Source organism: Mustela nivalis (assembly GCF_964662115.1).
Source record: "Mustela nivalis genome assembly, chromosome: 3".
NCBI classification, from domain to species: domain Eukaryota; kingdom Metazoa; phylum Chordata; class Mammalia; order Carnivora; family Mustelidae; genus Mustela; species Mustela nivalis.
This window is the reverse complement of record NC_139022.1, coordinates 111,415,232-111,440,395: the sequence shown is the minus strand read 5'-3', so window position 1 is coordinate 111,440,395 and position 25,164 is coordinate 111,415,232. Positions and strand designations below refer to the sequence as shown.

General features: G+C 49.8%; 1 protein-coding gene across 1 annotated transcript in view; it reads right to left on the bottom strand.

The window, feature by feature from the left end:
* Window positions 1–6,540: 6,540 nt before the first annotated feature.
* LOC309862163 (interleukin-3-like) overlaps window positions 6,541–25,164 on the bottom strand; it is a 183,296-nt gene continuing 164,672 nt past the window's right edge. The window contains exons 3-7 of the mRNA XM_082725804.1: window positions 8,214–8,310; window positions 8,086–8,121; window positions 7,390–7,500; window positions 7,036–7,077; window positions 6,541–6,951 (exon numbers count right to left, since the gene is read on the bottom strand). Coding sequence (XP_082581930.1) covers window positions 6,814–6,951; window positions 7,036–7,077; window positions 7,390–7,500; window positions 8,086–8,121; window positions 8,214–8,310 — 424 coding nt within the window. The 3' untranslated portion in view covers window positions 6,541–6,813. The remainder of the gene's footprint in view (window positions 6,952–7,035; window positions 7,078–7,389; window positions 7,501–8,085; window positions 8,122–8,213; window positions 8,311–25,164) is intronic.

Here is a 25,164-nt window from a genome sequence, read left to right as displayed (position 1 = left end):
CCTTGAAAAATGATAGAGATAGTGATACAAATCAACAGGGAAAGGCCATTCTTATTTAAAAAAATGGAAAGCGGTGCTGGGACAAATGAGCACTAATATGGAAACAATCAAATCAGAGCCCTACTTCAGGCAATCCCAGGTCAGTTAAAGATAACAATGTGGAAACCAAAAGTTAAAATTCTTGCCTAGTATGCAAGAAAATCTCAGGACTTTGAGGTAGGAAAGGAGGAACATCTAAAGAAAATGCAAAAAGCTCGACCCATAAAGAAAATATCTGACTATAGACAGTCCCCAATATACAATAGTTTGACATAGGCTTTCTCTACATTCTGATGGTGGGAAGTGATACACCTTTAGGAGAAACCATACTTCAAATTTTGACTTCTTATCTTTTCCAGGGATAGTGATGTATAGTAGGATACTCTCTCCTGACGCTGGGAGGGGGCAGCTCCCATTCAGCTACCCCATCACAAGGGTGAACAACCAGTATACATACTGCCATTTTGTTTTTCACTTTCAGTACAGTATTCCATAAATTACATGAGATATTCAATATTTTATTATAAAATAGGCCTTTTGTTAGATGATTTTGCCTAACCGTAGGCTAACGTAAGTGTTTTGACCATGTTTAAGGTAGGCTAGGCAAAGCTACAACGTTTAGTAGGTTAGGTTTATAAAATGCATTTTCTTATAATAAACTTATAATAGTTTCTTTTTTTTAAATTTATTTGACAGAGGTCACAAGTAGGCAGAGAGGCAGGCAGAGAGAGAGAGAGGAGGAAGCAGGCTCACTGCTGAGCAGGGAGCCCAATGCGGGGCTCTATCCCAGGACCCTGGGATCATGACCTGAGCTGAAGGCAGAGGCTTTAACCCACTGAGCCACCCAGGCACCCAAACTTATGGTATTTTTGACTTCTTATGAAACCCATATAACTCCACTGTAGGTTGAGGAAGATATGTATATTAAAACAAAGAACTTTGGTTCCTCAAAAGATACCATAGAGTGACGAGATAAGAAACAGTGAAAGAAGGTATTTGCAACATGTATAATCCACAAACACTGGTATCCAGAATATTTAAAGAAATCCTGCACATAAGAAAATTGCAGAAAATACCAAGGGGAAAAATGGGCAAAATGCTGAATAGGCACTTCATAAAACAAGGAATCCAAAAGGTCAAAAACCATGAAATGGTTCTCACCCTTATTAGAATCCAGACAAGGCAAATTTAAACCACTGTGAAAGGTTATTTATGCCTCTCAGATTGGTATAAATTTTAAAAGCCTGACAATTTCAAACAATATCACATGTTGGCAAGGATGCGGAGCAGCAGGAATATTCAAATACTGCCGGTGGGAATGTAAATTGAACAACATTGTGAAATTATTTATCACTATCTGGTGAAGTTGAATGTATTTCAAGACCCAGCAATTCCAACTCTTAGGTGTATGTATACACACTTATAACCACAAACTTTGTGGCTTAAAATTACATGGATTTTATTATTTGACACTTCTAAAGTGAGAAGTCTTAAAATCAATGTATTATAGAGTTGTGTTCTTTCTGGAATAATCTGTTTCTTCAACATTTTCCAGCTTCTAGAAGCCTCCTGCATTCCTTGCCCGAAATTTCTTTCTCCATCTTTAAGGCTCTTGGTGTAGGCTTTTGAAATCCCTCCCTCTTTCTCTGACCTCTGCTTCCAATATCCCACCTCCTTCTCTGGATCTTACCCTCCTGAATCCCTCTCTTAACCCTTGTGATTCCATTGAGCCTACCCAGATAATCCAGGATAATCTTCCCATCTCAAAATCCTTAATCATCTCTGCAAAAGAATGGTAACAAATACACAGGTTCCAGGGATTAGGGCATGGATATCTTGGCAGTGGTGGTGATGGGGGTTATCTATTCTAATAAATATATGTGCACGTGCACCAGGATAATATTCATAACAGATTTACGGTAAAGACTAGAAACAACTCCACTCCATTCATTTAATGTTTAAAAGCAGGCAAAGCTAAATTATATTAAGAATGCATAAGAAGGTGACAAAGCTAAAAGAAAACCAAGAAATTGATTATCATAAGACAAGGTAATAGGTTAGCATCCCCAAAGGGGAGGAAGCTATGATCAGAAGGCAAATGTGAGGAGAATTCTGAAGTTTGTGCGATGTTCTTTCCTTTAACAAGCACTGGTGATACGAGTGACTGCTTTAGTTTTTAAACTGTGCATACGTATTTTATACCTTTTTTTGTATGTGTGCTCTATAGTCCATTTTTAAATGTTAAATATTAAAAGAATACAATAAAATCAATGAAATTTCTTGCACTTCAAATACTGGAAAACCAAAGAGAAGTAGAAGAACTTTCAGAGCAAAGAGGGTTTGGCAAGATGGCAGAATCATGGTCTTTTCTACCAACCTCTCTTCTTCCTGCTGTGAGGGTAGTCTACAGGAGATCTAAATGTACTTAGCCGACATTCCCAAATATCAAATGGAAAGAATAGAAATTTGTAAGAGGAACCTGGGGCTACGCCAAATCCTGTTGTGAGCAACAGGTTGCCAGCCTCTAGAGCTGTCTTCATGGGGGTTCTTCTACCAGCTTACTACCCTGACTGCCTGGTGGCTAAGCCCAGAATGTTTATTCCTCCAGGACTCCCAGACCCATCCCCTAGTCCCCACACAGGCCTCCTGGGGCACGGGGAGGAAGCTGATATGGCCTCACCATTTGTATGGATCCACATGCTCTCATGAACAGAGAGAGGATGGTCTGTTTAGCCTGGCCATACAGAAAGGCAAGCAGTGCCCTGGGAGTGGGTGAGGAGGCTCAGAGAGCTATACAGTGGAGGGACCAAGAACTGAGTCTCAGTATGAAGAGTCATTTACCAGGCTGGCAAGAAGCCAAGGGCCCCGGGCTGAGGAAGGTCAGGGTGGAGAGAGCCCTGGAATTGGTGCTGGGAGAGCCTTATTGCTACACTGACTAACCAGGGCCATGGGGAGATTCAGGAAGACTCTCAGGCTCTACTGAGAAAACATCCAGACTAGATTTTTTTTATTGTAGTAAAATAGACATAGCATAAAATTTATCATCTTAACCATTTATAAGGGCACAGTAGAGTGACATTAATTACATTCATTCTGCTATGCAACCATCACCACCACCCACCTCCTGATTTTTTCATCATCCCAAATTGAAGCTCTGGATCTATGAAACAATGATGCCCCATTCTCCCCTACATGCAGCTACTGGCAACTATCCTTTTATCTTCTGTCTCTATAAATTGGATTTCTATTGGGGCACCTGGATGGCTCAGTGGGTTAAGCATCTGACTCCCAATTTCTGCTCAGGTCATGATCTCAGGGCTGTGAGATGGAGCTTCCTGTCTGGCTCTGAGCTCAGTGGGGAGTCTGCTTCTCCCTCTCCCTTTACCCCTCCCCATGCTTGCATGTGTGCTTTCTCTCTAAATAAATAAAACCTTTTAAAAAATTTGATTACTAGAAATATGTAAGTGGGGTGCAATATTTATCTCTGGCTTTTTTCACTTAACAGAGTATCTTCAAAGTTCATCCATACAGCAGCATGTATCAGAATGCCCTTCTTTTTTAAGGCTGAATAATATTCAATTGCATGTATAGGCTGAATGTTTATCCATTCAGCTATTGATGGACACTTAGGCTGCGTTGGCCATTGTAAATAATGCTGCTGCTGAAGACCGAATGTTTTTGTTTCTCCAACATTTGTGTGTTGAAATCTGATCCCCAATGTATTGGTATGCAGAGGTGGGGCTTTTGGGAATGAGGGCACAGACCTCATGAATGGGATCAGTGCCCTTGTAAAAGAGGCCCCAGAGAGCTCTCTTGCCTCTTCTTCCAAGTGAGGTTAGAGTGAAAAGACAGACATCCATGACCCAGAAAATAGCCCCTCATCCGACAACAAATCTGTTAGCATCTTGGAGATGGGCTGCCCAGTCTCCAGAACCGTGAGAGATAAATTCCTGTGCTTTCTTAGCCACTCAGCCTAGAGTATTTTGTTATAGCAGCCCACATGGACTAAGATAGCTGCATGGACACTGGCATGCAAATACAGACTCGATGTTTCGAAGTCAGGAACAAGGGCAATTGCAGTTAAAACAATGATCATGAGAGAGGCCAGGACAATTAACTTACCAAGACCAGAGAGACCCACAGCTTCAACTCCACTTCTCACCTGCTGTCTATGATGTCATGGCCCTTTTGGCATAAATCTGGACAGAAACGCAGTGTGGCATTCCAGGCCATGGGCCTCCTCAACTCATCCCAGCCTTATGGAGCACCGGACACATTCACTGGAATGATAAGACGGAGTCTCAGTAGTTAAATCTGAAAAAGTTCTCAGAGTTGAAAGAGTCTGTTGTAAACCTATGGGACCCAATACACAAGATGTTTGGAAAACGTTCATGTTCAATAGTCAGGCAAATGTTCCAAATGTTTAAACTTCTACAAATTAAAGAAAAGATACCTAAGAAACAAAAGACAGGGTCCTGTCTGCTGAGGGGAGGAAGAGACAGGGAGGTAAATGACTCACCATCTGGGCACAGCACAGACAGGATAATAGTCCTGTAGTTAAAGAGCTTAAACTCCTAAAAGAAGTGGCCAGAGGAGGCTGTGTGTGAGTCAGAGGGAAGCAGAGAGGAGAAAATGGGTGCAAACAAGCTGTCCTCTTACCTCAGGGAACTTCTTCCAGCTTCTGTACCTGACAGATCTACAGAAGCAGCTAGGCAAAGCGTTTGAACTAGGAGGAAGATATGTGGAAGCAATCAGCTGGGTGAAAAGTGTGGAGGGGGGCTTCCCAGGGGCCATGAGCAGCGGGGGGGAGTGCACTCTGTGACTGGGAGTGGCAGCGGAATGACTGGACCGTGAAGGCTGGCACGCACTTGTATATTTTCAGTCATTGCCTTCATCTGGGTCCCTTCCTACCAGCCATTCCTGACTCTGGTCAACTTCTGGAACAGATTCCCAACTCCTGAGTCCTTTGCAGTATAAAAGAAAAGTGGGTACAGCTTGGAGCCAGGTTGACACACATTTCTTCCCCTCCCCCAGGCTGGCCAGTTCTGCCCCAGAGAGCTGCCATGGTGGGGGTGGGGGCAGGAATGGCTGCATCTTTCTCTTCTACCCTCCTTTCTAGGACCCTTTCTTCCTTGAGCTATTGAAGTGAGGAGGATGGAAAGAGACCCTCTCTCCTACAGGACGGGCACTGCTGTCATCCTCTTACCTGTTGCTGCTTTTCAAGCTGGACTTGCCTGGCTGCGAGGTTCTCTGTGGCAGGTGGGTCCCATGGGTGTGTGTGCACATCTTTCGGGATTCTGTGAAGGAATAGGTAGGAAACTGTTTACTCCATACCTTGACACCAAGGGCAAACCCCTAATTCTACCTTGTCTGAGCCCCCTGCTCCAGCCCCTGTGGTAATCCTACCATCTCTTCCTGGGTTCCCCTGCCTAGCAGGTAGCCTTCTTCACTGGGGCTTTAAGCCCTTTCTCACTTCTGGGTTTCCACTTAGGCTTTAGAAAACCATATATTCTTGCTCTACCACACTGTGGGAGGCCAGAAGGCTCCAAGACACTCTGTCCCACTGGTTGTCTTCTTGGCTCAAAGAAACATAAGCTTGGATGTTGGTTGTCTTTTCGAGGACAATAGGTAAAATCCTATATAGTATTCTCTTAAACTGACATTTTCTTTTGAGAGGGTAGTTTAGAACAAGCAAATGTCCCCTAGTTGACAGCTAATGGGGAAGAAGACAACCTTTCATTGGTTTAGTGTCTGGCCATTAGAGCTGTGTTTTATTGAGTCTGAAAGGAGAGTTTTAGAATATAGAAAATGGGAGCCTATTTCATATCATGTAGTGTGGACTAGAGTCTTCTCAACTGGGTGTGGCTACTAGGAGGTAGAGAAGGACAGAAGAGGTTAGAGAGGACCAAAAGCTTGAAGAGGGGTGAGGGGACTCATTTCCTGTATTGGAAGCCCTAAGGTTCCTCAATGGGGATTTCCTTAGGGAAAAAACCAGGCTGTGTTTCTCCTGGGGCTGGTCAAAGTGTGCTAATTGTAAGTCACTGGAGGGACAGCAGCAGGGTGTTGTGGACAGAGAGGTGTCTAGTCACTCTGGCTGCTGAGAGACACAGGATGGGAGATGTCTGGCCTGGGAGCTGTGGTGGGAATTCCAGCAGGCAGGTCTGGGTCTGGATGGGGGGTGAACGTGGGAGTGATGAGAAGCGGATGGAGCAGAGAGGTGCTAAGAGGTAGATGTGGGTAGTGGGGAGAGGATGAGTAGGGGCTGGGGCTGATGGTGGTGCCTGAGCCAGGGAGAAGAAAAAGACCCAGGTGAGCCCAGGCAGGGGGTAGGATAGGGAATATGGGGTTGGGGTGGGGGGACAGAATCCTGAAAGGAATCAAAACCACAGAATTAAAGAAATTAACTATGGGTGTGGATATTGCAACCCAGACCCAAATCAGACAGAGAAACCCACTAGAAAAACAACACTGGGCACAAAGTAGCTTTCATAAAATATTTATTTTTCACAGAGGAGGAGGAACCCTTTTGAAATCTGAGGTACAAATGAAAATGGCTTCACATTCCCTCTGAGCTTTGCTCAGAGGCTCCTGAGAGGGTTCCATTATTAAAATAAATAACTCCATAATAAGGTGGACAATAAATAAATTGTTACATAAATACGATTGTCAGTGAGATCTATGATAGAGAGGAGCATTCACTGGCATACCAAGAAGGAAGGTTGGAGACACAGGACCTGAGCCCAATTCCGAGCCCTGAGCATGCAGAGGTGCAGACTAAGATTTTCTGCACAAGGCTTTGAAAGTTTCTGGGCACTCCAGTAAGCGCATCAGGAATTCATCCAGGGCTTCCAGAAAGACTTTCAGCTTCCCTGAGAATTCATCAAAATCTTCTGCTTGGACATACACTTCTCCCTTGGAAGAAATGAGAAATTTGGGTCAGTTGAGGAGGACATAGAAGGGGTGTGGCAGGTTCTACACTTGGTCTAAGCAGCTTACCTGGGATGTGGGCGTAGGCATGGGCAAAGTTTGCAGGAATTTCTGTAGACCAAAGACAGGAAGAGCCAGTTAGCCTTTTGGGAAAAGCTGGAAGGCAACTGGGGTCTCACTAGGAGCTTGGGGGCCTCTGTGTGCCCCTGCCAGTGATCATACCCAAGAAGGGACTAGGTGGCAACTCTGTCCCCAGTCATGGAGGGATTGGCAGGGGAGGGGGCAGGTACTCACGGGTAAGGGTGAAAATGCTGCTGCTCTTTGAGAAAAGGGCAAAACCAGGCCATACACACTGACCCAGAGCGGGCTCCTTTGGGGTCCTGGAGACCCAGAGCCAGAGAGATCTTCCCCAACCTCACACACCTCTAGGTCCTCCAGATTTTTACTGATGAATAAGGACTCATTAGAGCCACTGATGATGTCCTTCGAGATGAGCCGGAAAGCAGCCAGGTTAGATGTCAGAAGGTAATCACTCTGTAGGACAAGGAGTGATAAGGGAGGGCTCAGGAGGGGCTGTCCTTCTCATGGTCTTAGGTGTCATCCTTCCTGCCTCTGTTCTGTGATGCCTTCACCAGCACCCTCTGCCACCTCCCCTAGCTTTCCACATTGGTGCCCTGTCCTGTCCCAGACCAGGAAGAACCCAGCCACCCCAGGGGCACAGCACCTGAGGTGGTCACCACACATTCTGGCAAACCCCAGTCAAGGCAGGGCCCGTCTTATAACCTGGCTCCAGATGAGCTGCAAAAGGAGCCTGGGTGACTGGGGAACTTCATGAACCAGCCACCAGAAGAACCCAAAGGAATGGAGGCCAGCTTTGGCATGATACAATTTTAGAATTCCCACTCTTAGGAATAAGCATCTACTATGCAACCCCCACACAAGCCAAAGAAGAGGCCAATGGAAGTTATCTGCACATAAAATGCCAGATAGAGGATTAAGGCCCAGATATGACCAGCCAGGGGTGCCTCACCAAAACACATCCCTGCCCAGGGCAGGGGCCAGCCACACAATGGCAGTCCCTGGAGGGGAGAGGGTGGGCCCCTGGGCCTGAGCCCTCACCTGCAGCGCCAGCCGCAGATTAATGTCTTCAGGTGTCTGCAGGGGAAAAGAGAGAGAACCGTGAGTGTCCGTGGCCTGAGACTGCCAGGCTGTCCCTGCCCACGCCCAGGGAGTCACCAGCTACTCACAGAGCTCGAGTTCAGCTTAGAGCAGATTTCAGAGATGGCGCTCCAGTACTTGCAGCAACCCGGAGCCTGGGTCCCAGGGACCCTTATGGACACAGATCTGGGGAGGCCAAAGGGAAGGAAGATGAGGAGAAGCTGAAGGCAGAGGGTTCTCCACATCTTGAGTTTCTGGGAGCTAATGTGGTCCTCCCTGGCTGTAGGAATCTGAAGTGGCCCAGCTGGCTTTGTCTTTTATAGACCCACTGTGGGGAATGGGGGGGCGAGGCGGGAAACGGGGTGGTGGGGGGATGTTCAGAGAAGCCCCGGATGGGCTGATACCCTTGTCTGATAGGGAGCCTCCATGACAAACATATCAACTTATTCATCATTTTCTGGAACTCATGATCAGTAAAACTTGAAAAAACATTCTCAAAGGGCTTTACCTCACCTCACGAAGGAAGATGAGAGCCTCTGCTCACCAGACGGAGTGAGCAACCCGGCTCTGAAGAGGCTCACCTGGGCCTGCTTGGCCCAGCCAGGATCTGGTCCTGCTGTCACCTGGACAGCTCTGGCTCTCTGCCAGCCACCTTTCCCGGCCTCCCCTTCTCTGCCTGCGAGGCAGCCAAGATTCTGCCTGGCAACATCATCTCCATGGCTAACCACCTGCGGGAAGGCTTAAACACTTAGAAGAGCAATTCATGAGCATCTGGAACACTGTGTTACCAGCATCTAAGTCACCCTACAGTTTTGGGGCAGTGTCGGTGAGAATGGGGAGTGTGGGGCTGAGGGCCCTGTATGTCTGTCCCTCACCTGACTTCTGGCCTTATGGACATAATAGGAATGCATGTCTCAAAGCTCTGTGTTCCACGTGGGCAACAAGAGAGTAGCAGGCACTGAATGCACATGTTTATAAGTAACAAGAATGACATGGTTACCCCATTACCGGATGTCAGAGCTGAGGCTATGAGACTTGAGATTGGCAGACAGAATGCCTGCATCCCCACACCCAACTGCCTGGGAGTGCTTCCTCTCTAACACATATGGTTCCATAGTAGCCTTCGGGGAGCTTAGCCTTCCCTTCTTCAGTCTCCCCTGATTGTCCACACGGAGTGAGGCTGCCCCATTTTAAGCCTTTTTCCTCGTCAGGCTTATTATTTTCAACTGCAGTTTTCCATTTGTCTTCTCTGAGACTGGACTTGGGGAGGCATTGGACTGGACTTGGCACTGATGGGCCTCCAGAAGGCCACATCCACAGCACCGGGTAGAAGGCTGAGGGTGCACAAGGTGAGACTATGTGGGCCCTGGGTGAGGAGTGCAGAGCTGGGTGGGACAGGAGGCCAGACCTCCCTTTTCCCAAAGCTCTTTCTGCTCACTTGAGCATGTGAAACCTGATGGCACTGCTTGGCCAGCCAGAAGCCCAGAGCTGCCTTGTGTAATGGCAAGATCAAGCAGTGTGGTCAGAGCCACCAGCGGAAGCATGACTGAGGTCACAGGCAGATGGAATCTGACACAGGTTTCCAAAGAGAGGGTATCAGGGGAGTCTGCCATGATGATTGAAGTCTGGGTCCCTGTTGGTGGTGGGCACCCCCCAAAATTCCACCAGGCCTGTGGGGTTGAGTGGGTGAGTGACAGGAAGGAGGAGATATGGATGAGCCTCAAGGGCCACAACTTTGAACATTATGCCCCATTCTGAGTGAATCCAGACCACAGGCCTACAGGGACCCGTTGGATGGGGCCCAGAGATCCACCCTGAAAGCTGTAGGGTCCCTTTTCTGCACACTCCAGTCAGCAGTCCTGGGCTGGCTCTCCCATCCCAGCCCTAGCAGGGCCTCCCTTATGCCACCCGGGGCTGGGCACCCTCAGCTCATTTCCCTTCCTGATTGCAATAAGCCCAGTCTGCAGAGGAAACTTTCCCTAGGCTGGCCTGACAGAAACTCCAGGGGGAGAACCAATTTTTTATAGGAGGCCAGACTTCTCTCAAGGGGTTGGACATGACTTTTGCCTGCAGGAGAAGGAAGGGGTTTTTGCGAATGGACCTGAAGCAGCTGCCTTAGAGCCAAGGCAAACCTCAAAGGAGACTCCCCAAGGAGGATCAGGCTCCTGGTTGCCCTGAGATGTTGCAGAAGCCCTGGGGAGGATACCTGGTCGTCCCCTACAACAACAGCTGAGCAGCCCCTCTGAAGAACGTTTGCTTTGTGGAATGTAACTCTGTTCCTTGCACAGGAGTAAGCATTGGCTTGCACTCCAGGGGCCTCTCTAGGGGGACTGTGCCCACTACCTCCTGCCTGCCTTGTTCTGGCCATCCTGCTCCTTTCTCTGCCCACCATGGCCTCATGCCCCGGCCTTGGGGGCCCTCCACCTTGGAACAGAAAGGCTTTGGATTCTCCCAAACTTCTTGTCTTTTAAGCCAAGGCTACTAGCCCTGTAAGGCCATCCTGAGGCAGTCAGTTCACAGACTCCCAACGAGGACACCCTCTGTGCCTCTGGCCCCACCTCCCTAAACTTCAGGAGCTGACTGTGCCTCTTATTTCACAGGGACACAGAAACCATTTTCCTCTCCTGCTACCAAAGCAGAGGACACAATCCATTACACCCTCCCTCCCGGATGGACCAAGCCCACCTCGGTGGCCTTTCCCTGAGCCTTCTGCTTGGATGAGCATGTGATGCCCAATGCAGGGAGGCCCCCTGTGTGCACGCCCTTCGGGCACCCACAGCACTGGCCTGCTGCCCAGCTGTCCAGCCCATTCTCATCTCACCTCCAGCAGAGGGATTTCTAAGCTTCCCTGTCTGGAAAGATCCTGCAGTCTCCCTGACTCCTCTAGCTGCCCCTATCTTTCCCCTTCCCTTCAGAATAAAACTTCAAATAATCCACTACCCTCTGTCCCACCTTCACTCATTCCTCAGCCCACCACCACCAGCTTCTACCCTCACTGCACACTAAAATGGCTACCCCAGAGGCACCAGTGGCCTCTAGTAAAAAAGATTCCAATGGCTCCATCTTATCCTCACCATACTGCCCCCTTCCCATCAGCCTGCATCACCTCTTAATCTATTACTTTCTAGTGCTCAGCCTCTGGGATCAGACAGACCTGCTTGCATTCAATCCTGGTGATGTCACTTCCTAGCTTTGGGGAACTCAGCTTCCTTGAGCCTCAGTTTCTTTAGCTGTGAAATGGTGGTAATAATAGTACCTGCCCCACAGGTTCACTGTGAGGATTAAATGAGTCAACCAGGGAAAAGAACTGAGTGCCCAGCATTTGCTAAGTGCTGTTCAGTGGACGTTAGCTGTTCAAGTCTTTACCTCCATGCAGTTCTCTGCCTCTGAACCAGAATACACCTAGCCTAGCCTCCCCATCATCGATGGTCCAGAGGACTCCCCCAACCCCTTACTGGCCACCCTGCTATCCTGACCATTCTCCCCACAGTAGCAGGGCTGGGTTTCCTGGAACCCACACTTTCCATGGCCACACACCTCCCTAGCTGAACACCCCATAATGTTTCTAATGCCCCTAGCATGAGGTCTAAAACCTCCTTCTCCTTTGATAGCTTTTTAAAGTATTTTTAAAATGAGACAAATACTATAAATGTCAAAGATTTCCAGTAGCAGTACTCGGGTCTTCTTTGCTATAATGCAATACAAAATCAGGGCTTAAAAAGAGCATTTGCAGGAATGTTCAGCCTCCCTAGCTTCAGAACAGACTGAACTTTCAAATTCCCTCAAAAAGTCATTTGAATAAAAAAAATAGAGTTTTTTGGTTTTTTTGTTTTTTGTTTTTTTTCTCTGTAAGAAATCTGGATGGCTCAGTTGGTTGAGCGACTGCCTTCAGCTCAGGTCATGATCCTGAGTCCCGGGATGGATTCCCGCATCAGACTGCTTGCTCAGCAGGGGGTCTGCTTCTTCCTCTGACCTTCCCTCTCTCATGCTCGCTTTCTCTCATTCTCTCTGTCTCTCTCTCAAATAAATTAAAAAAGAAAGAAAGAAATCATGTTTTTGTGCTCTGATCCTTAAAACTCTTATATAGAAGGTAACATCAACCCATGGTTGAGTGGTCAAGAAGCCCTGTATCCCAAGGGCAAGGACCCCCAGCCCTACTCCAGCTGAGTACTTTATATCTTTTTTCAGCTTTTAAGTTCAAAGTCTAACAGGGCAGACAAGAACAAATCATGGTAATACAAACAGCAAATGTTGGATGAGGCCCATACAAAGTATGTTGGGAGAGCAAATAGTATCTCACATTTATTAAGCTCTTACGTTATGAGTACTTTTGTTTATTTGTCAGAGAGAGAGAGAGAGAGAGGCAGGCAGAGGAAGAAGCAGGCTCCCTGATAGGCAGGGAGTATAACACCATCCTAGGACCCTGGGATCATGACCTGAGCCGAAGGCAGCCGCTGAACTGACTGAGCCACCCACGCATCCCTTGTTGAGTACTTTAAATCAGAACTTCTACAATGCCATGTGAATCACCCGAGGGTCTTGTCAAAATGCAATTTTTTGATCCAGAAAGTCTGGGGTGAGGCAAGTGCTTCTGCACTTCCAACAAGCCCCCCACTGAAGCAGCAGTTCTAAGGTCTAATATGAGAGGAGCAAGGCTGGCCATCAGCCTGTAATCTTCCGAAGGAGAGGAACAGAGTCTGTTCTATTCCCAGGACTGACTTAGCAAATTCTGATAGAAGTTTGTCGAATGAACGATGCCTAGTGAGTACCTAGCCGTAAGGTTAATTGTGCGTTGTCCCATTTCACTGTGCCTTCAAGACACTCCACGTGCGTTTGTGAGGATGCTCTGGGCCCAAACCCTGAGACCTTTCCTGGCCCGTGGCTGAGCAGGGGGCCACGAGTATTGGCCACAGGCATCATTCTCAGAGCACTGCCTCGCGCCACAGCTTCCTTACCTGCCTCCCCTGCAGCCACATCCTGGTCCTTGTCTTTACCAGATCTCTTCCCTGCTCAGAGGCCTGAAACCCCCCAGTTTCCCTGGCTCAGCACAACCTCCTATCCTTCATCTCCCCATGCTGATTGTATCACATCTCACCCTGACCCCTGGCTTTTCCATCCCGCCTCTCCTGTTCTGCCGCCCCAGTCCCAGTTATCTCAAAGAACTCTTCCCCATGCCTTGCCACATTCACCCCTTTGCCAAAACCTCCTGTCTGGGTCTGTGTCAGGGCCTGACATGCCGCAGGGGGCAGTGGTCCCCCTCTCCCTTCAGGGGCTGCCTTTGGCTCCCCTACTCTCCTGGTTTTCCTGCCTCTTCTCTAGCTGCTGCTTCTCTGGTTCTCTTTGGCCTCCTCCATGATGTGTCCCTATCCTCCTCCCCACCCTGCAAAGCCTTTCTACCGGGCCTGTGCCTGCTAAATCCATACTCCCAGACACTCGGACCCCTGCAACACAGCTCTCTGCTGTTCACCAGCCTCTATCACTAGAAACCCACACTGAAGCCGAAAGTTGCCCTCTCCTCTCCCTTGCTTCACCCCTCACACCTTCCAGTTCCTCCTCCTAAACCTTCCCAGGGCAGCCTCCTCCTCCTGTTTCCCAGTGACAACTGCCTTTTCCTCAAAGGCCCCATCTTCCTATCCTGGAACCAGCTCCTCCATGCTACCAAAGGGACCACCAGGGCTTGCACCCAGGCCTCCACTAGGGGTTAAGATCCCACAACACAGGGCAGAGTCAGGCTGTCAGACCAATGAAGACAGAATGGGCATATGGTGCCTGGGCTCTATCTGTGCCCCTGCCCCAAGGAACAGAAAGTGCTAAGGGCCAAGTGCTATGGCCCAAGGGCCATAAGGCAAACTACTGGGGGCTTTAACATCAGAAACTCAGCACTAGGGTGGGAGGTTTTCAAGAGATGTGCTTCTCAGTTAATAAGCTCACATGTGAACAGTTAGCTCCGTGACCAGCTTCCAGAAAAACTCTCATCTGTTCCAGTGGCCTTCAGTTGGATACCCACAAAGGACCAGGAAGTGCCAGGCTGGGTGAGCAGTAGAGGCTTAGAGCTATCCAGGGGATGGCAAGAGCAGGTGCCATGGGGCAGGAGGCTTGAGGGAGCTCCAAGTCAGGCAGCCCCTTACCTGTCAGAGGGATCCTCTCACCTGTTCCCACTCTGCCCAGTGGCCCGCCCATCTCTTCTCCTTGGCAAGAGAAGGAGATAACCTCTGAGTAATTTTTTTTTTTTTCCAAGTTTCACTGATCTCCAGTACTAGAAAGTGATGAATAAGTCTGTGGTTTTCTATGGAGGTTCCATGTCAGATAAAGATTCTTCCGACGTCCGCCCCTCTCATCGGGGTGTAGGCACGCGGCCTCTGTGCATAAAAGACGGGAGACTGTGTCGGATGCTTCAGAACGCCACAAGGGACCAGGACAAGACAGAATACACCCTACCAGCCCGAACATGAACAGCCTCCCCGTCCTGCACTTTCTCCTGCTCCTGCTTGGACTGCAAGCCCCGCAGGTCCAGGGGCGGTCCTTGCTGACATACCCGCCTCAGCAAAACTTCAAGATGATCAGTGAAATTATAGACATCTTAAACAGTTCACCCTCGCCTGCAGAAGTGAGTGAGATAAGGTTGGCAGAGGGCAGGGAAGGGCTAGAGGTGTCTCAGGCCAAGAGAACTCACAGCTCTCTCTCTCTGCCCCCACAGGAAACCTTGGACCCAAATGAGACAAACACCCTACTGGTAAGTACTCAGCCCACACTCGGGCAACACCTGGGTCCTGACCCATTTTCTGCCTGGGTGGCCATGGGCCTGTCACCCCACCTTGCCTAGCCTCGGTGCTTCATTTGTGCACAGGGTTTACTGTGTAGCTCAGTGGGGTCTCTGTGAGAATTATGTGGCACCAGTGCATAGAGTCACCACACCTGTGCCAGATGCTAAGTGTTTAATACATTTTCCCCTGCTGGGTCTAGAACAGGAAAATGCTGCTGCTTCTTATTTATTTATTTATTTATTTATTTATTTATTTATTTGACAGGCAGAGATCACAAGTAGGCAGAGAGGCAGGCAGAGAGAGAGAGAGAGAGGTGGAAGCAGGCTCCCTGCTGAGCAGAGAGCCCAATGCGGGACTCAATCCCAGGACCCTGATATCATGACCTGAGCCGAAGGCAGAGGCTTTAACCCACTGAGCCACCCAGGTGCCCTGCTTCTTCTTTTTTTTTAAAATTACAAATGAAAGGTACCTAGCTCCCAGTGAACAATTCCAAAGGCCTTAAGCTCTTGATTTTTCAGTGGGGCAGCCTAAAATTTCCCCCATGAACTTGCCTGCTTCCTTCCTTTTCCTTTAGACACTGAATCCTGTTTCTCATGCAGACTGGCCCTGGGTGTTATCATTTACAATTATTTTTCCTAGTTTCAGTTGGCTTCTATGGTTTTTTTTCCTTTGTTTGTATGGTGATCGTTGGGTCTGACAAGAAGCTGGAAACTTTCCTGAGTTTATCAGAAATGTATATGCCCCTCTTTTAAGCATGTGTAGTTCACAGGCTGCACCCATGTCCTGCTGGGGTTGAGATCTCTGCAATTTTCTTCCTGATTTTCTAGGAGGCCTTCATTCAGTCAAGGCATTAATCCTGTTATCTGGCCTCTTAGCTGCAAATAGTCCCCCGTGGCCAGCCCTCCACCTTTTGTAGATCTTCTTTTGGGCAATGCTTTCCCCACTAAGTAGGGAAAGATCCACCCAGGCCCTCTGTGCAGCTTACCTGGAGTCAGGGGTTTGGGGCTGAGGGCAGTAGGCCTTGCTTGGGGTGTATACTCACTTCGAGACCTGTGCCCTTAAGGGCTTCCCAGGAACCACCTAGGGCAAGAAGAGGACTAGGAGGGATTGTCCAAGGACATCCCTGAAAGCAGAATTGGAAAACTGGGGATGACTTCAGCTATGGGAAGGCTGAATGCCAACCTTCTCCCCTTATGTGTATTCTCGGTCCCCTTAGAACACTACCCTTCTGAGGCCAAACCTGAATGCATTCTTGAATGCTACCAAATATTTCTACAGCAATGAATCACTTATCTGGAAAAATCTTAAGGTAGGTAAAACTTTGAGGGTTTTGGGGATCCCTGCTTTGGCCATGACTAGGGCCTGCTCCTTTTCCAGGTGACTCTCTGACTGTCTGCTTTGGTCTCTTCCCACAGGAATTCCTGCCACTCTTGCCAACTCCCACACCCACGGTAAGCTGACCCCCAAGGTGCCCCTGAAGGTGGTACTCTTACCCATGACCTGACTCTGAGTCCGTCATCTACCTTCCAACCTAATGTCACCCTCCTGGTTTCTTCACAGGGAGAACCAATCTCTATTGGGAATAACTGGAGTGATTTCCAAAAGAAGCTGAAAAAGTATCTGGAAACCCTTGATAACTTTCTGAATTTCAAGAACAACCACTGAGTCCTGGAATTATCAGTCTGATGTCTCTTGTCTCTGGACCTTGGATGTCAGACACAGCAGGACACCTGAAGACTCTGGGGTGTCCCTCACACAGTCCAGGACTGGAGAGATTTCATTTTCTCCAGTGGAGTCAGAACAATTGTTCATTATCTAATTTCTGAAATGTGCTGCCTATTTGGCCTTTTGTGGTGATGGTCTCATTTTTATTCTATTGAAGTTATTTATTTATGTATGTTTTTATTTATTACCTTATGCAACATGAAATGTATTTATTTTAGCAAAGGAGCCTACGTCCTGCTCCTCTTAAACAAGACTCAAGAGGGGGACGTGGGGCTTGTTCATTTGTACCTAAGATTTTAAACTGATTTCTACACATCTGAGAAAATAAACCACACTCTCTGAACAACTGCTTTGTTGCCAGTGTCTCAATTTGACTCAGGTCTTAGTAAATCTCTTGCCTGATGATTGAGCAGCCCTCCACCTCTCACCCCCAGCAAGTCTCTCAGCCACCAGATGGGCCCCGGAACCCACACCCTGGCAATCTGTGGTCTACCAGGGAGCCAGATTGAGTTTTAGAAAATCCGAATCTGACCAGGTTGGTCTGATACTTAATTGCCCAGTCCTCAGGGGCTTCTGGACTTTGTTCTTATCCTTAGGATAGCAAAAGAGACCTGCCTCCACTTGTTGTTTCTATTCCCTTATGCCTACAACTACCAACCTCCTTGATGTGCCAGCCAACAGCAGCATTGTGGCTTCCAGGATGAACCACACACCTTTTTTTGTACCTCTAAACTTCTACCCACACTGACACCTCAGCCCCCAATGCCCTGATCCTGACTCCAAATGGTGAGTTTCTACTTCAAAGACCAACTCAAATGCTGCTTACCTCTGCTGTCCACGTTATCCCAGAGCTCTTGTCTGAAATAGGTACACAGGGACCCACTGGAAGGACAGCCATGTAGTCCAGGGCAGCAAAGACTGATGTGGATGGTGGAGGCTGGGAGATCAACAAGTGTAGCTTCATTGTGCCCCTGACCCTTGACATCACAGGGACCCTTTGGCCCTAAGTGCCTCCTCTCTGGTTCCTGGGCATCCTGCATCTCCTCTAGTCTGGGACTGTGGGGGAGAAAGGGGAGAGTAAGCCTTCCTCTGTCACCACACTAAGGAGCAATGTCATCCCTCTGACTCCTCACAAGTCCCATAAAGGCTTTGGATTCCAAGGTCAGATGCTGGGGGCCTGGCCGCCTTCTTTTCTGTTTCCTGCCTTGATCCACCCCTCCCCTTATGTGATGGATATGGAGCAGCCCAGCTGCCTGAATGGGAGAGGAGGAGGTTAAAGTGATCTGCTACTACCTCAGAAATATTTCTCCACGTTCCTCCTCCTAAAACAATATTGTGTCCCCACAAAAATAATTTTCTGCTCACTTCTTCCCCCTCTCTCCAGTCTGGCTCACAGATGGCACTGGGTGCTCAGGGAAGATTCTGTGTTGCACTCTGTCGTGGGAGGAACTGGAGAAGCTGCTGCAGTTTCTGATGGAGCCACTAGGGGGAGCTGGGCCACTGCATGAGAATGCTCCAGGAACCTGGGGGAGGATATGAAGATGGTGCACTGAAGAGTCCAGATTCCTAGCTGGCTTTCCTGCTTCTCCTGCTCCCCTGCTCCACTTGCTCTCACACCCACACCTGGTGGCTGGTCCTAATTTCATCCTGGCTGAGGCAAGCATTTGTGTCCCACTCCTATGTGCCCAGGATGAGTCCCTGCCTGTCACCTCTACTTCACTCTAGAGGTCAGCAGCCTTCCACCTCTGCCAGCCCTGCTACCCTCTGTCCTGGTGGAAAGGAGGTGGATTCCGTGGCCTGTTCTGCCACGCTTCTCCCACACCTTGTCTTCATCCTCAGCAGGCCAGAGCCAATGGTGGATGGAACCAGCTCACAGAGCCAATTGTTCCATCTTATAAAAAGTTGCCAGCCAGTTATCAAACCATCTGTAGCTGGAAATTGGGCACAATGACATATTTACACTATGGACATCAGGAAATGCTACAACGTGGACTCCTTCCACTGGGGATCTCTTAATTTTACCAGTTGCTGGAGCTCCTCTCACCTGAGGTGTAGGAAGGTAGCTGGCAGGCTGCCATTTTGTTCTTATCTGGCAGTCTCCATTCAAGGCCCCTTTTGGAAGCTCCTTTTGTTCTGGAGCCACACTCTTCTCACTCCAGTCTGGATGGGGCAACACTCCTTCAGTGCCTTGGAATTCATCCATTCAGCAAACTCTGGCTGGGCACCTATGTGTCAGGGCTTGTCCCGGACACTTGGAGCTATGACAGTGAACTAACCAGATGGCGGGGGTCTGGGGAGGTTGCTTTACATTGAATGGTCTGAAAAGGCCTGTGTGAGCAAGTCACACATAGGTTGCAACCTGAATGAGGAAAAAGTAACTGCTGTGTGATAACACGGGAGGAAAGAGCTCTAGACAGAGAGAATAGTGCAAAGATCTAGAGACTAAAATGAAATGAAAGCATTCATGGAAGAGAAGAAAAACTGTAATACCAACAAACGCTGGTTGAGAGCGCACAACACTCTTTCAGCCTCTCCCCTTTCCCTCTTCAAGCCCAGGCCCCTGTGATAGTGACTAATGACTACGGGAGGTGGGAGTGAGTGGTCAGGTAAGACAAAGACCTGGTGCAGGAAGATCTGCGGGTGTGTGTGTTAGGGGTGGGGGAGGTCAGCAAAGACACGTGCAGAAAGCAGGGGGAGACAAGTGACCATGACATGCTCAAGAGGAGGTGAGCCTTCTCAGATACTCTGGGGTCTCCCCTTCTTACAGAACAGTCCAGCCTGCTCCAGGTTGGACTGGGATGAACATGGGCCTGACCCAGAGTCTTACCCTTGATCTTGAACCTCAGATCTTGCTTAGGGACAGCACAGCCCTGGACTGGGGCCTGGAACCAACTGGTGGTCAGTTCCCAGTCAGGTTAGGGTCTTTCTATACCATACTCACCCTGCAGGGAGAGGTGATGACTCCCTGGCCTAATGGGAGATCCCAGGGTGCTCGGATCTCCCCTGTAGGTCAGTCAGTTGCACTTCTCTCTGAGCTGCCTGGACTGTCCTTAGTGCCAGATCTATAAATCCATTCACCACTAGTGGGCAGCAAAGCCCCACTGTAAGTCCCAGGAAGGCCCTCTGAAAGTCAAAGTTCCCCACCTTCACAAATCCGAGATGCCTTTCCTACTTTCCTACAGCAAAGTAGATGACCTCAACCAGGAATTTTATTTTTTACTTTAAGAAATATTATAGCTTTTCATCAGAGGGGAAATAGAGCATATATGCTCTTTACTGAAAAACTTGGAAATACAGAAAAACCAAGCAGAGAGAAATTGCTAGGAAGGCAAGCCTATAAGGAGAGGCTCCCTCAGAGAGAAATCAGAGCCTCATTCCATAGAGAATCATCCTGCTCCAGGATGGACTCTGCACTTTCCACCCTGCCCTGGAAACTGCATTTGACTCAGTGGGGACTTTCCATGTTTTCTAGGCTGGGGCCAGGTGTTGGGGAGATACTGAGCTAGGCCCCTGGGAGTCTCTTGGCCATGTCCCGGCACAGGGCCATGGGGGTTATTACGGACAATGATGGATGAACAGGTACGGGTCTTGTTAAAGTGGCTTCCCACAGACAGTGATGCATAGGGAGCTTGAGAAAGGACTAGGGGCCCATCTTGCAGAGAAATGTAGGGAAAAGGATAGCAGGCAGATGACATTGGGGGCAAGGGAATGAAGAGCTAAGACTATAGGGTAAGCTGGGAGCATGGGGAGCATCCAGGCCCCTTATAGGGCCAGAGTGTGCCTGGCTCATGGAACCAGGCCCTCCAGAGCTCCCTTGATCCAGGGGCCTTTGCCCAGAGCCAGTCACCCTGGGCCCCAAGTACCACTGGGGTCTCAGCCTGTTCTCCTCTCCCATCCATTCCTCTCTGATCCCAGAACACCCCAGCCTGGCCTGGCCACTGTGGAGACAGCAAGTCTAAACAACCATGGCCTGAGCAGTGGTATGTGTATGGAGGGAGAGGGATAGGATAGTGCCACATCAGATGCCATGTTTAATGACTACAGGAAGGAGCCATAACACAGAGAGAGAGAGAGACACTGAATGAAAGAGGAGCAGGCCAAGCAGAGCAGGATCCTTGGGCCCAAGGTGGGCAGGAGAAAGAGGCAGAGGCCGTGTGGGCCAGAGTGTGGGTTGAGTAAATTCCCTCTGGGGGCCAGCGCCTCAATTTTTCCCTTGAAAACTTCAGGTCAGGCTTATGAAGGGGGAGATGGATCAGGCAAAGTTGCTGCTGCCCTCCTGGACTGAGGAGGGTCTCAGGGAATCCCCTAAACGACCCCATGAAGTCTACGATTAACTCCATTTTACATATGAAGAAGCTGAGGCACAGAGAAATTAAGGGAGTCTGACTGCAGAACCTGTGAATCCTTAAGCTGCAGTGTTTTGGCCAATGCCCACCGAGACACTAGAGCCTTTCAAGTCTAGTCCCCGGGCCAGACCCTGTCCTCTAGAGGTACCTCCTAGCTCTAGAGTCTCATGGTTCCAGCTCCAGGGGCAAGCAGCACAGCCACAGAGTCTCAGCCGCATCTTCCACTCACTGAGCCACCAAACACAGATCACCCAAATCCGCTACTGGCCCACTGCCCTTCCTCCTACCTAGTGCTGCCCACATACACACACATTGGGGCTGAGAGCTGGAGCTTGGCCTCCCGTTCATGTGTCCCCTATCCCCACATTTCATGGGAGACACCGGTTCACAGGTATTATCCCCCTCCACTCAGCTCCTCAAAGACCCCAGGCTCAGCTGGCACCACAGCTTTGGCTCATTCTTTGACACCCTCCTCCTTCTGTCCACAAGCCATCCCTGCTCCCCGGGCTCACAGCATCCTAGTCTGAAGCCTTGTTACTCAGACAGCTACTCCCAATCCCAGCTATCCCTGGGACTTCCTTCAGTGGGCACCATGCGAGTGTCCTGACCGAGCCCTGCCGAGAGGGTATATGGGCTGGGCTGAGACCAACCACGTGCAGCCAGGGACAGCTGGCTGTGTGCATGAAGATGTGTGCCTCTGCAGTGGCCACATCAGGGAGACATGGAGAGGGGGCCTCTGAAATGGGAGCGGAAAGAAAATGGCCGGCTGAGCTGGGGGTGAGAGGACACACTCAGAGCACAGAGCTGTAAGAGCTCTGGAGTGGGGAGTGGGATGGAGGGGTGCTCCCTCCCCTCCTCCTTCCACTGTGTCTGTCCTGATCCTTCTGGGCCCACAGGGGCACTCCTGAATATGGTGGTTGTAATAACAACAACAACAACAACAACCAGACAGCCACTGCTCCCCCTCAGAGGGGCCATGAGCCTTGAGTCAGGGAAGAGCAAGAAACACCACGGACAAACCCATCTGCACCAGTGGGTAACCAATAAAAATAACTGTACTCGTCCAGCTGAGGACCAGACTCAATGACGTCTTTTTCCTAGAAGACAGGACCTGGGCCATGGGCAGCCTGGGACCACCTCCTCCTTGCCAGAAGAGGGGGCAGGATTAGGGACAGTCCCATCTGGACATTCTCAGTTGCCTCTTACCCAGTAAATGATTTTCCAGTTAGTCGACCTCCTATATCCAGGTAGCCCAGCAGGATTTGCCTCCTGGTCTTTGGGCACAGGGGAGGGCGTGTATACAGGGAAACCCCTCTTCAGGAAAGCCTGCCTCCAGGCCTTGAGAAGGCTATGGAGGCTGGTCCACATCCAAGCAATCACTCTCCGAAGGCCAGGAAAATAGAGGCTAGGAGCGGGGAGGCACTCAATCGGCCAAAACAGAAAACACCCCTCCACGTAGCCCAGCACTCTCCAACACCTGCAAAGTAGGCCTCCATCCTCTTGTGGAGATGAGCCAACTGGGGCTCAGAGATGGAAGTCACAGCCTGAGGTCATGCAGCAAGAAGGGCCAAGCTTGGAGGCAAGCCTGCAACCCCGCCTTGTTGTGAAGGGAAGCAGCTGCACCCAGCACACTGCACAGGGAACTCAGCACCACCCAGGCTAAGGCATGGCCTGAGGGAGTGAGAGATAAACAGTGTTGGAGAGACAGTTTTAAGTCTGTGGCCCCATGCCTGGGAGGAGAAATTTCCAAGGGCCCCCTTCAGCCTTCTTGGAGATACTTTGTGGGCTACCCATGCCCTCCCCCCGCAACTGCCCCGTTCATTATCACTTTTTTTTCCCAGCATAACAGTATTCATTATTTTTTCACCACACCCAGTGCTCTATGCAATCCGTGCCCTCTATAATACCCACCACCTGGTACCCCCCCCCCCCCCCCCGCCACTTCAAACCCCTCAGATTGTTTTTCAGAGTCCATTAATACCTTTCTTGCTTCTCCTGGGCCCCAGGCCTGAGAGTCAGGGTTTTCATTCCTATGAGGGATTAGGCCGACTCTGGGTAAATTGCCAGAAGGGGGCAGAGTGCTCTGCCCAGAGGTACATAACAGGGAGCAGAAGGAAGCCTTTTGAGGCTCAAGGCCAGGGCCCTCTGGGGCCTAAATAACCAGAAGCAAGAGATGTGCCTACCCAAAAGAGACTCAGGTAAAGTCTGAAGGAGCCCTAGCACTTCAGAGATGTCCTGGAGACGGCTCATTCCAGAACCACCAGAACAGAAAGCCCACACCTGCAACCTTGATTCTGACCCATCAGCTCCAGACAGAGGCAGGGGTGGGAGAAGGGCACAGATCCCCTGGCTCTCACCCAGCACACTGGACTGGATTCCAGCCCCAAACACAAAGGGCAGTGAGGGGTACAAGAGGACTTGGGGAAGTTGTAAAGGCTTCTGGTCTACGGGTTTTTCTTCCTTTTCATTTTTAATGCAGTACCCAATGGCTCTTGCCCAAGGAGGCAAATAAAGGAAGTGGCTCCTTCTGGATACCTGCTAACACTCCTGGTTGGGGATGAGCCCAGGGGACAGGTTCAGAGATTCACAGGCAGAGGACGCACTTCAGCCCTGGAGAAAATACTCTGGGAGGGAGGCATCATGGGCATGCCTGGGGTACCCACCCATGGGGTGTCACTGCCCCGAGCATGCAGTTGCTGGGTCCTGAGGAAATATCAAGGAAGCCCCCAAAACCAAGGAATGAAGCAATAAAGGCCTTGTCATCATTCCTAGCCCAGCCTTCAAGCTGGGACCCCTGAGTACTACCCAAGTGTACTATGCAGCCCTGAGGGAGGAGAACTTCCTCTTCACCAATGACTTCCAAGTGTCTTGAGTCCTGAACTCTCCTTGACCCTCTGGGCCCTTGCAGCCACAACTGACAGAGTCTTCCTGGAGGTCCCTGGCCTCTTAAACTTGCCACATCCAGTCCAGTCTAGCCCAACTCCCCAAACTTCTCTGATACCTTTGGTCTCTCCCATTGCGACAAATAGCCTGTCCACCCACTGGCCTCAGCCAGACGCCTGAGTGCCAGACTCCTCACTCACCTCCTGCTCCAAACCCACAAATGTAACCGGTCCCCTCAAGTCCTTAACTGTTTTTACTCCTACTTCTTGATTGCCCCCTCCTGTGTCACCTCACTTTCTGCGCATGTGGTGGTTGATGTTTCTCAACACTATGTCTTTGAGTCTGGGCAACACCACCCCTGCCCCTGCCTAACATGACCCCCAATCATGAGCTCTGAGTGCAGGGGCTGTGAGGTTGGCCACATGTGTTGGGCGCTCTTATAAGCTTGGCTGTATGGAATCAAGAGTCCACAAATGGTTAATGGTTAACAACCCTCAGATCCTCCTAGACTAGTCAGGATGCACCAGTGGCAGGGACTGGGGACACCCAAAAAGCAGGCTAAGAATTGGGACTGGCTTAGACAGGCTGGGTCTTTTTGAGCTATACCCCTGGGGACCTAGACAGAGGAAATGCAGGAGGGGTCTGCCAGGATCTGTGACCACAAAGGTCAAGGAGGTTGCTTCATGAGTCTGGTGCGGCCTGGAGTGATAAGGATCCCTTCCCAGGGAAGAATGAGCCACTCAGAGGGCTGTCCCTGCGCCAGGGTCTCTTAAGCAGGATGTAGGACCCTTTGAACCCTGAGTCTGGGTGAAGGCTGGACTTTCTAACTCACTGTATCTGTCCAGAAAAATGCTGTCAGGGGCTAGAGCTGGACAAGGGGCAACTGTCCCTGCAAATTCTGACAAGGCTGAATCCTCTGCCCATTTCGGGCTTTAGAAACCTCCCAAAATGGTGGGAAGAAGAGAAAAAAGGTTGAAGCACTGCCTCCTCCCTGGGAGGTTACCCCCACAAAGTTTCTGGACAGGCAACAGTTTCCTCTGTGAAGCAACAATAATTAAACCCATGGCAGAGATCAAGGAGCCAAGGCTTAGAGAGAGGGATGCTCTTGGACTACCCAGGGATCAGAGGTGGAGAGCCTAAACCTGAAACACAGGGGTACCTGGATGGCAGGCTCTGTTGGGGAAATTCTGCCCTTGGCCCTAGGGCTTCCCTGGAACATTCCAGGCCATTCTAGCTTCCCTGCCAACACTTGGAGGAACATCCCTTAACAGCTGCCCTGAGGGGGAACATCCCTATGCTGGTCTAGGTGAACAGCATTTCCT